Source organism: Diorhabda sublineata, chromosome 3, assembly GCF_026230105.1.
Source record: "Diorhabda sublineata isolate icDioSubl1.1 chromosome 3, icDioSubl1.1, whole genome shotgun sequence".
In the NCBI taxonomy this organism is placed as follows: domain Eukaryota; kingdom Metazoa; phylum Arthropoda; class Insecta; order Coleoptera; family Chrysomelidae; genus Diorhabda; species Diorhabda sublineata.
Window position 1 is genome coordinate 4,270,141 of NC_079476.1, and position 12,550 is coordinate 4,282,690.

Here is a 12,550-nt window from a genome sequence, read left to right on the forward strand (position 1 = left end):
TTTTTTCAAATAACGGCAAGTATTTATTTATAGTCTAATGAACAACGGTAAAAATATGGTATCCCCTTATATTTCCTTCAAGACGCATGGATTTGCGTGAAATTTTGGAATTAAGTTCAATATACCCTTTACTTTACTACATCTACGTATGCCAATATGTGTAGGTTATTATAATGGGTGAAAACTACCCCTTATTGTCAAAATTCAGTTATATAAAAGTTAAAGCATTTAGAAAGTTTAAAAACATTGGTGGAATTAAAATGAAGATCTCATGACGTTTTAGGATACTATTTATGTTTTTCAACCCTTATAAAAAACAATTATACTACTTTATCTTACTTAATTTATAAAGGGTGGTCCAACCAAAACGCACAAGGATCTATGACAATTATGTGTGATACAAAATTTCGGCCAAATGCTCGTCATGGCTTCGGTGGCATACCTCTATCCGATGGTCCATATTTTCAATGACTCTGAGACATAATTGAGGTTCAATGTCGTTAATGTGCCGAATTATTTCATCCTTTAGCTCTTGAATTGTTCTTGGCTTGTTGACGTACACTTTTTCTTTCAAATATCCCCAAAGAAACAAGTCCAACGGTGTCAAATCACATGATCGTGGTGGCCAATTAACATCGCCACGACGTGAGATAACACGTCCATTGAATTTCTCGCGCAAAAGAGCCATTGTTTCGTTGGCTGTGTGGCAAGTGGCACTATCCTGTTGGAACCACTTATCGTCCAGGTCCGATGACGCCGCCAGCCTATAAACCACACCAAACACTCACTCTTTGTGGATGCGTCGAATTTTCAACAATCAATCGTGGATTCTCATTTGCCCAAATGCGGCAATTCTGCTTGTTAACGAATCCACTAAGGTGAAAGTGTGCCTCGTCGCTGAAGATCGTTCACTTCTGTCTGTTCAACCAACCATTCGGCGTATTGACGACGTTTGAAATGGTCAGCAGAGTTCAACTCTTGAGTCAATTGAACCTTGTAACCGTGTAAATTCAAATCTTTATTCAAATTCGCATCAGTGATGTTCGTGAGATGTTTAAATGTTGGGAGTCAAGGTTGGCGGCTCTTCTGCCACACTATCGCGAACAACAGCAATGTTTTCCGCAGAACGAACAGGGCGAGCATGCACAGGTGTTTTCACATTTCCTACACACCCGGTTTGCTGAAATTTGCGCACAATTCTCCCGATTGTGGAAACATTTGGTCGATTACGCTCACGAAATGCACGAAATGCATTTTGATTTGAACGCCCATTTTCGTAAAAGGCTTCAACAATTTTGTGCGACTCACAATTAACATCATCAATTAACATCGTGCATTATAGTTGGATCACCTTTTATTAAAAGTGTTCTTTTTATTGTATTCAACTCAAAATTTTCTTTATCTCGAATTTTTTACCATAAAAATCATCTCTTATTGCAAGAGAGGTAAAAAACGCATTTATGATCAGATATTTTTTGTAAATGATTATTTTGCATATTTTCATCCCTTAAAAACTGCCCCTCATGTAGACAAAAATTGTGGTTGTGAAAATTTTAATATAATTTGATAACTAGATCCATTTTCTACTTATTTGAATGAAATCACTTATTTCAATCAATCAATAACAAAATTTCTAACTGTATAGCTAATCCAAAATAATCAGGGAGAAAATACTGCAGCAAAAAATCCAGCTGGCTCTCTCAATTGAAGGGGTATCATATTCGCTGTATAAACACGCCTTAAATCAAACCTGATTTTTTCCACGTCGCGCTCGATTTTCAATCAAAAATTTAAATTGAACAATCGACCTAGAAAAACCTTTTATTTTTATTACTCGGCTTGGTCCATAAATTTTTCCATGGCAATATTTACAGTTACTCCTGTATTACGCTGAGATCAGTTTCCAAAGAACTGAACTTATCCACCTCCCTAACAGTGTATTATCCCCTAATTGAGTCCCATCTCTGATATGTCATCCCTTCTGGGGTACGTGTGGTGCGACTCAATTTGAGCGAATCTTCAAACTACACAAGAGAGCTGTTAGATATTTACTCGAACTTAACACCAGGACTCACTGCAGGGACTTCTTTAAAAGATTAAAAATTCTAACTCTACCTGTTAATTCGTAAGTACGCTTCCCCAATTTCAGAAAAATTGTTGCACGGCTATCCACTTAGGAACACCTACCTACACTACGTTCAGAATTAGTTGAGGGCTCAATATTTTACAATCCAAAAAAATGCACAATCACTTGCCAATTGAAATCAAATCGATATCATCGACCAATAACGATGCCGGGCACACATCGCTGAAGGAGCTGTTAGATCAGATGTAGTACAGGGACGGAATCGTATTATCGTACAGCAGTGAGATTGTTTATATTTGTCTGTTGCGTAATTTGTTGCGATTAAGTTGCTACACTCCGCGTAAGAAGAGAGCTAAAAAGCTTGATTTTAACGCTAGCGAAAGAAAAATGATGTGAATATTTATAAAAATGAAATGCAAGAAAATGATGACAAGACTGTAAAAGGAAACAAAGTTTCACAGCATTAGGTTCCGTAGAAATAACGGAAATGATGAATTTATCGTATGAAAGTACCCCTAAGAGCTGCAACCAAAATTCTATCACATAGCCACGGTAGAATTGGCCTGGCGAGGTGAGGACCTGCTGCTTGCTTGACTGACTTTTTTTTGCATCGAATCAAACAACGATAGTTCTGTAACAAATCGAGTTAAATATAACCTTGTATTGAAATAACCCTCGAACATTCAAAATTGCTCAAAAATGTAATAACTTTTTCAAGCTTGTTGCTTATAGGCAACATACCTCCAAGCAACAAGCTTTCGAAATCTATTTTTCTGAAAATTAGCAATGTCCTTGGGTTATTACTACTGAAAATTGTAAATTTTTTCAGAATACACCAATCACTGATGATTCGGAGCCGTACAAATTTCCCAACAATCTGATGTCACTTGTTCCTCCGGTTATTTTTGACGCCAGTGGTTGGTGGAATAATTATGGAGATTGTATTGTACAACCAAAAGAAAGTTACACGATTGGAGATATTGCCTCTGCTACGTTTGTAAGTATATGTATCATCAAAACGTTGTTCAATAATGCTCTGCTATCACTTGTCATTTATAGTGCATATGTATAGTTCTTCCAATATCAATTGCAGAAGGCAGTTATTCGAGGAACAATCAATATCTCATAAATACGTACAGTACTCATACCAAATTAAGAATTGAAAAATAATGTTTACTCCCCGTATAAAATGCGTTAAACATCTAACAAACCGTAAGTCCATGTGGACTCATCATATATATCTATGAATAAAACGTGGAGTCTTCTAAGTGTACTAGATACAATTAATATATCCGAAGCTAAGAAACCCGCAATAATCGGTTGGAAAGTTTATACCCCCTGTATTTTGAGATGTACGCATGTTGCCCGACTGATTAAGAGGCCAAATCACGTCATCTATTGTATTTCTAAAGTTGTCGTTCTTGATTCTTCTTCTTTGATTGCTAAAAAACTGTGACTATTATATTATTTGTTCGCTTGAGAAAAAAACCAAATAGTTATAGCCCTAAATATGAGTGAAAACAGTCTTCACCAATACAATGAGTGTGATAAAAGCGATCCCGCAGCCACCATATTCTCCAGAACTGGCTCCCATTTATTATTGACAGTGCAAAAACATAAAAAAATAGTCCCCCACTAAAGCTTTAATAATGTTAAAATATATATTTAATGCCATATTCAGATTACACTCCTGGCCAAGGAAATAAAAAAATCTGAAATTATCCTCATTCCAAAACCAGGGAAGCAGCTACAGGACATCACATCATACAGACCAATCAGCTATCAATATGATCTAAGGTCTTAGAAAAGTTGGTATTACATCGTATAGATCCTATCCTAAATATGATTCCAGATCACCAATTCGGATTTCGTCACAAACATTCCACAGTTCAACAGTTTCAGCGAGTAGTACATACTTATACTACACTCTACTTCAGTCATATGTGTCAAACAAAACCTTCACAACAAAAGTTAGTGATGAGTCCTTTGAATTTCAACCTATTAAAGCTGGAGTTCCACAAGGTAGCGTCCTAGGGCCAGTCCTATACCTGACATATACTTCTGACATTCCAACCTCAGACTACACTATATCAAGCGCATTTGCTGGTGACACAGTGATACTGGTTATACATGAGGATCTAATAATAGCTTTTCCTAATCTCAATCTCCAAAACCACTTATTCCAGATCGAAAAATGGCTCGGAAGATGAAAAATAAAATTTAATTTAAAAAACTAAGAAAAAGCCAATGTCCTACGGTTACTATTAACAAAATAGTGATAACCGTAACTTCTTGTGTCAAATACCTGGGATTACACTTAGACCTAGCCAAGAAACGAAAACAAATCCATCACTAGTCAATGCAGCATGGTATGTCACAAACAAATTGATCCATTAAGACCTCCGTATTCCAACAATACAATAGACAGTACAAGAAAGAAGCCGTAACCACTAACTAAAGCTGGACAGCCACCAACCAAAGAACCAAACAATAGAAAACTGACACGAAGCTGGCCAAGTGATCTCAAATCAAGTGCAAGACAACTTCTCATTGGAGACATCTCATCGGGACATTACCAAGACGAGCCTATAGATCTATAGCCAACAAAAAAGCTCATAGAAAATGTATTTCTGATTGCTGTTAAAAGTACAAAAAAATTGTGCGAGAACAGAAATATTGATGCAAAAAAATATTGGAACAGCTTTTGATCAATTGCATCACTCTAGGAAGGAATTATACTTATGAACGATATGGTATTTAAATAAAAAGTTTCTTCACAACAAACCTTATTTATCTTGGTGCCTTTTCTAAAAAAAATTTTATTTATAGTACTAAAAATTTTGCACAGTTAAATAATCAAGAAACTGAATACGAGGGTACCCAAAAATAATCGGAATTATTTTTCAAATGCTACATATTTACAAAACAACCTTATCCCCTTCAAAATACTCTCCATTACAAGTAATACATTTATCCCAGCGGTGTTTCCACTGTTCGAAACATTGTTTGAACTCATCTTTAGAGATGGCTGCAAGCTCCTGTCTCGTTGTTTTCTTGGTGTCTTCAATGTTTTCAAATCGTCGTCCTTTTATGGCCCTTTCAATGCGTGGAAACAAGAAAAAGTCACACGGAGCCAGGTTAGGCGAGTAAGGTACGTGGGACAGCGGAACTATGTTATTTTTGACGCGGGTACGTTGTCATGGTGGAAGAACCAGTCACCTGTTTGCTGAACCGAGCACCAAAATATTCCACTAATTTCAGACAGTTGATCAATTGTCTGTCGACCGTCTGTGCGTAGAAGATCTCGAATTCTTTCAACATTTTCATCGATTCGGGCAGTTGATGGACGTCCAGAGCGAGGTTTGTCATCAATCAACATGTCGCCATTTTTAAATCGAGAAAACAACTCATACACTTGAGTTTTCCCCATAGCATCATCTTTGTAAAAAGTTTTCAACATTTAAACAGTTTCGGCAGCGTTTTTACCGAGTAGAAAACAAAATTTCGCAGCGGGACGTTGTTCACTTAAATAAATAAAATAAAAAACGAAGCAGTACTGAAACAGCACTAGCAAAAACGATCACTAATGACGAACAGAACGTGGCAGGTCAACGGCCCGCGCGGCACTGAACTGGCGACGAATTGCGCTATGCGGCAGAAATCAGTACTACAAAAGCTCCACCCATGGCAACGCTATTCCGGTCACTTTTGGGTACCTCCTCGTATAAACACAAATATCATTTTAATGCGAAATTCTATTTCTTCCAAATCGTATTCAATTATAGGAATGATCGGTACGAATACGCCGCTTTACATGGAGCAGGACAACGTGTAAGAAATTGCATGTTAACTTTTTGGAAGCTTAAAATATTGCATGTTGTTTGACATTAAGCAAAAGTATTGTCGATGACAGTCATTAACTTTTTTCTTTGCTACTTACGCTCTGTGGGATACTTGACCTCTCCTCGATCACAGCAAAAGCTTCTAAATTTTTGCCAACCAAAAACAAAGAACTCTGGACAATCAGCTAATGTGACTGCATGTCTGATCTAGTTATATTGCGTCTTGCCTTGAATTGCACATGCAAGTATTTGCTAATCGACCAGAAAATAAGTACTTCTACAATCAACTGGTTTGACTGCATGTCTTATCTATATATGTTGCGACTTGCCTTGCATTGCACGTTGTCTTGCTTTGTGTCAATACTTTTATATGTTTTTGTTGCTACAATGTCTACTTTGGGTCTCTCCTGATTGAAAATCAAGACAATTTAGCAACAAAACAAATAAAAAGATCTAAAGGGATTAGTTTTTATATTTACTTAGTGCGATCCATGATTTCTCGGCCTCATATAATAGAATTGGTCCAAGTTTCGCTGGAGACGTGTATCATTAGAAGATGACCCACGTGCAGGAGGTCTTGTAATGGTGACTACTGCATAAAACATTAAATTAGTGGAAGAAATTGTTCTATGTGGCCGGCGATTAAAAATTATCCAGTCAAAATAAATCATAACTTAGCCAAAATTCGCATAGAGCTAAAAATTGGCAGAGACGTTGAATACATTTTGTCGTCTATGAGTATCAAACAACAAAAGCAGCAAGAGCAGCCGGATGTCTGAACGACACTATATGAAAAAACAAATACATAAGTATTGAGGCCAAGTCAAGTACTACAAAACTGTAATCAGACCCATAATGACGTACACAGCAGAAACTCGGCCTGATACAGCAAAAACAAAAAGGCTCCTGGAAACAAACGAAATGAAAGTCCTACGAAAAATTACTGGAATAACGCTCCTAGATAGGGAACGTAGCGACGACATAAGGCAAAAATGCAGAGTGGAATGAGCGAGGAAAGAATAGTAAAGATAGCAGGAACAACTCACCACTGGGGAGAAGAAGTATGGGGAGGCCACGAAAAAGATGGAGTGATAATCTTACCATCAAATGAGGCAATGGGCATGCTGCGAATAATGAACAGGCAATCTTCCTAAAATGGAGTAGGAAGAAGAAGAAATTTTATTCAAGATCAAGAGTACAAAATTAAGGTTCTTTCTATGAAGTATATTAGAGCTGCAGAATAACGTCGTCCTACTACAAAAACTTCTTCACCTGTTTGATGATATCGTTTTTGATCGAACTATGAAAGAGTATTTGCAAGAACAATTTCTTGCAAATACTCACAATAACTTTTTTTCAATGTTATGTGAAGAATTTACAGCTGGTATTCCAATAATAAAACAAGCTAAGAATGATGCCGATGTCCTTATAATTGAAACAGCAAATGATAAAATTATTTACTTTTTGAAACCTGGAAAAGCTCAAGTACAATCAATAACATATTCAAAGACAAAGTTTGACTGCATATCCGAAATGCCAAGCTCATATTTTATTTTTACATGCAATAACTGGTTGCGATACTACATCGGCAATTTTTAAAAAGAGATAAAATATGAGTTTTTCAAAAAATTGTTCCAAAAACGTGATGATTTAATTGAAATTATGAAATTGTCTTGTCTGCCTTTAACATCTGCTTCTGCATTTAAACACTTGTATCGTATGTATTATCAAGTTCAAAAGTGGCTAGGCTGGAAATTAACAAATAATTATTTGGAGTGAATTCAAACTTTACTCCCGCCTGCTCCAGAAAAATTGCTTAATACTATTTTTTGTAAATGCAAGACGGATTGTAGTAAGAATCGAAGATGTCAAAAAGAGGAATTATTTTGTTCGCAAGTATGCATCAGGGTCAAACTTGCTCCAATATTGAAACAAATACAACAGATGAAGATATTTATAATATTAATGAAGAGACAATTGATGCATCTCTTTTCTTAGAACAACAAACAGAAATTGTGCAAGAAGAAATAATTGTCGGTATAAGTAACACAAACCAAGAGTTTTTTATAGTTTATTTCAGAATGGTGTAGAGTAATAAAACTTCATTAAGTATGCAACGAATATTTAAGCCACTTTCATAGTTTGGCATTGATTTCATTGTAAAATTCTTTCTTTTTATCAAGTGCAGGTAGTACCACCCGGGTTGGGGTCAATTTATGGGTTTAGCCTATTGTTATCCATTCACAAACACTGAAAATAGTGTGCTAAAGGTGTGCCGGTAGGGTACTCGTAAAAAGGAAAGAATTTTATTTTAACAGAATAAAAATTAGGCATTATGTACATAGAAGGTTAACCGGTACCTGTTGAATGCAAAACGTAACTATATAATCTACTAACTATGTAATCCCTACACAATATTTCTATAATTGACACTTCAGGCCAGAAAACACACTTTTCCTAATTCTCTTAACGCAACTACTTGAAATTTTAATATTTCAAACAATACTATTTCAAGACCTACACCTATGGCCGACACCGAAATTGAGTCGAACTGGGCGTAATCACTCATTTTATTACTCTATACCTTTTTGAAATATACTATAGTTTCATTTATATTGAGCCTCCGATGATGCATTTTAGTGCCTGAAATATGAATTTTCTAAAGATTAAAACCGCGAGATCTCACGAATGGTGAGTCTTAAGAGAAAAAGTGACCAAACCATTTATGTAGACAATTGTATGATCTAAAACTTTTGTCGAACCTATTTTTACGATAATACCTACCATTTTCGAGAAAAATGGGAAAAACCTTAATTTTGTACTATTGATCTCGAATAAAATTTTTTGCAGAAGTAGGATCGAAGGGGATATTTGACACTTCATTTGTAATGATGTATTCAATGTTTCTGCCAATTTTGGCCAAGTCAAGAAAGCAATTTTTAGAGTTTTGCCACGAAAACCAAGAAAATATGATCCGATCAATTGTAATTTGGTTTTTCACTGATCCGACACGTCGGTGTTGCGGTTTCCCTGCAACCTGGTGAACCGATTCTCCAACCAAATGGCCGACCATAGAGAATAACGCAGCTGTACCCGCCCGCTCCCTTTTAAATTTGAAATAAACAAAAAAACACAATTTTTTTTCAAAAAACCAAAAAAAAATTATTCGAAAAGACCCGTTTTGCTTGCAAGCTCCCTCTTCGCTTCCTTCTAGTAAAAATCCCCGCTTTTCCCTTCCAAAAAAGTTAGGCAAACACAACCCCACGAAGCCACCACAACCCCAACCCTGTAGTGGAGCAATTCCTATATCAAACCCCCCTCCTTATAAAAATCCTTCTTATCCTACCACTTTTAACCAACGAATATCTCTCTCTTATGATCTGACATTCAAAAGAGGTTCCATGGAGTGACATCAGAAAGAAGAACCCGTGCCAAAAAAACAAAGGTTACGAAAAGCACCATAAAAGTGATGGCTACAATATTTTGGAACTGTGGAGATATCCTTTTAATCGACTTCAAGGAATTAAATACAATCGCGAACGCGGCTTATTAATACGGCTTGCTAGGCAGTTGGGTCAAAAAATTATCAAGCACACCTAGGCAAAATCAGCCTAGGTGTGTGCTTGCTTCATGACAATGCTCCATACCACACTGATTCGCTTTCCAAGGCTGCTGTACACGAATGTAGCTTCCCAGAGATTGAACACCCACCATACAGCCTTGATCTGGCCCCGTCCGACTATTTTTTTGTTCGCAAAGCTGAAGGCCGAGTTAGGGGTTAAAAATTCAACAGCGACGTTAAAATTGAACAAACAATTTGATTCTAAAAATGCATATTATTATATAGTGACATAGAAGATTTAGTAAGACATTCTGAAAAGTTTGTGGGAAAAAAAGGAAGAATGTTTTGAACAATATTCAGTTCATTTTCTATTGATGACCTTTCTTATTAGGCTAAAAACTCATGGACCGTACTATGTATACATCTCTGTATATTTTGCTGCAACTTGAAACTATAATTTATTATTACAGGTCGCAGGCCATCCTCGTAATGACAACATGCAAGAAAAAACCTTCTTAAATATTGAAATGCAGCAAAAGGATGCAACGTGGAAAGTTGTTGCTACCGATGCAGATTGGGAAACTAAGTAAGTAACTGCTTGGTTTGAGTAAATTTATTATAGGAGGCCTGAATCAAAAATATACAGTATTAATAAAAATATTTTCTCAATATTATTTGGAGAAGTACAGGTTTTTGTAATAGTTGGTATAATATCAATCATCATTGGAAAAGAACAGAAGAAAAGATTGACTGAATCAAGGGGCAAATCAACAACGAAACAATAAAACAATGTGAAAAAATATCAAAACTGATCATTTTTTGTAATAGATAGACGTTTGAAAAATGGATTGATATGAACAACATTACAAAGAAATTCTTGTGTTTGGATTTATAATTTAATTTTTTATCTGTTGTATGAAACTGCAAATACACTTTCTTATTTTGTTATGTATGTTTACTATACTCAACTTATCTTTTTAGATTTATTTGGAAAAGACAAGAGACGTTTAAACCAATAAGTCAAGCTGAAATTCAGTGGAAAATTACTAAAAAAGTGAATCCTGGAACTTACAGAATAACACATTTTGGAAATTACAAGTACATTTTTGGTGGAATATATCCATATTCTGGAACATCAAATTCTTTCACAGTATCTACTTAATAATAATTCAGAATATCTAATAGTTAATTTGATGTTAAAAAAATTGACTCTAATGTATTACTGATTTAAATTATGAAATTTATTTCTTTAATAAAGACATATTGTTCTTTATTTTTATTATTCATATTGAGTTAACCTATGAAATGAACTATAGGGTTTTTACACCTATCCTATTGGCTTGAACTCTCTAGATATCCATCCAACTATCTCTGTAAAGTAATAAATGTATAGTCTATATATACTAAATTAATGGTAATCATCTCGGTCAATAGATACCATTTTTTTAGTATTATAATTCACAAAGTTTGATTAAAATCAGAATACATCTCAAATACCACCCCTAACCTAACCTCAGTAAATTGCTGTTTTTGGATGGATTAAAATTAGCTTATAAGAACTAAACATAAAATAATGCTACAATGCTTTAGTTTTACACACAAACCCATTTTTAAGGTTTTTAATAAATTTATTATGAATATTTTTGAGATTTGTGTGTCTAAATGTAACACCCACTAATATTTAATGCAGGCAACACGAGGGACTCTCCATTTTAGATAACTAAAACTGAACTCTTCTACAACCAGTTTTCAAATTTTCATGTTATTAGTATTAAAGTTTTACCATTTGAAAACTAGTTTTGCTCCACAGTGCAACCATTCCAGAATTTTGTAATGAATACAAAAAAAACCATTAATAAAAATAGTACATAACACTTTATTACTTACAAAATGTTACATGAGAAATAATTAATCATCTGCGATGGTGACTTCAACTTCTACACCAGGCTCAATATTAATGGAAGTTATTTGCTTAACTATTTCTGAGGGGGAATGTAGATCAATAACTCTTTTGTGGATCCTCATTTGGAATCTATCCCATGTTTTTGAACCCTCACCACAAGGAGTTTTACGTGTTGTTATTCTCAAAATCTTGGTGGGCATACGTACAGGTCCCTTGGCCCTAAGTTTTTGTTTTTTGGCTGCTTCAATAAGATCAGAGCAAACTTTTTCCAATGATCGAACATTGCGGGAAGTTAAAGTAATCCTGATGTGATGGATTGGAGCAGTTTCCTGTCCGGGTTTTTCGGGATTTGCCTTTTCTACAGATGCCTAAATATTGAAAAATGTTCAAATCAACATGCGCTCTTTATAACCTCACATTTTTAAAATTATTTAGTTCAATACGGTAACATGAATGGTTATATAAAATTAACAAGTATTTTTAAACATATTTACCATTTTAAGTTGTTTCTGGTCGAGATAATCAATTTTATAGGTGAAACTTAATAATTGACCAGCGCTGAACCAGAATCACAAACGAAGAAATAAGAAAGAATGAAACACAGCACGAGGCGGAAATCTATAATTTGACATTTGCTTATGTATCTTAGTATGATGAGGTAAACAGCCAATGACGAGAATTTATTATTCCTCATTCAACTAATTTGTAATTGCCCTAAACATTATAATACTATTTAGCTATTATATGAATTTAATACTAATTAAAAGATACTTTTTAACAAACTTACGAAATATAAATATCATTATTTTAAATTCATAGTTAAAGAATCTATATGATTTTGACATATAAGCTTAAGCTGTGTCCACAATATGTCAATCAACACATTCGACTTCGTCGATCGACAATGTCGAACGACTGTGAACGTTTCGCCCAACTTTGTCGAACTATCTCGTGTCGAGTCGAATCTTTAACAAATTTTCGATATCGGACATTTTTGGAATCCTGCATCATATCAGTACCTATTCCAAATTGAGCTTTTCTACATCATCCAATAATATATCTTTTGAACTCCTCAGTGATGTACTTTCTTCTTCCTCGAACAAAGCTAGGTCGTACCCGAAACCTCCTTGGGCGGCGACGGCGGTCCAGCTGGCTAC

The 12,550-nt window shown here is 35.2% G+C and overlaps 2 protein-coding genes across 5 annotated transcripts in view; one reads left to right on the plus strand and one right to left on the minus strand.

Moving 5' to 3' along the window:
- The window catches only part of LOC130440947 (neutral ceramidase), a 44,291-nt gene extending 33,528 nt beyond the window's left edge, over positions 1-10,763 (plus strand). For all 4 annotated transcript variants that reach the window (XM_056774350.1, XM_056774352.1, XM_056774354.1 and 1 more), the window contains 3 exons: positions 2,916-3,083; positions 9,961-10,076; positions 10,472-10,763. In XM_056774350.1, the coding sequence (XP_056630328.1) occupies positions 2,916-3,083; positions 9,961-10,076; positions 10,472-10,652 (465 nt within the window). In that variant the 3' untranslated portion in view covers positions 10,653-10,763. The remainder of the gene's footprint in view (positions 1-2,915; positions 3,084-9,960; positions 10,077-10,471) is intronic.
- Positions 10,764-11,351: 588 nt separating this feature from the next.
- LOC130440951 (40S ribosomal protein S20) lies at positions 11,352-12,125 on the minus strand. Its single transcript, XM_056774359.1, has 2 exons — positions 11,888-12,125; positions 11,352-11,761 (listed from the first exon to the last, which is right to left on the minus strand). Exons 1-2 carry the CDS (start codon positions 11,888-11,890, stop codon positions 11,399-11,401), a joined length of 366 nt encoding a protein of 121 aa, XP_056630337.1. The 5' UTR covers positions 11,891-12,125; the 3' UTR covers positions 11,352-11,398.
- Between the last annotated feature and the right edge of the window lie 425 nt (positions 12,126-12,550).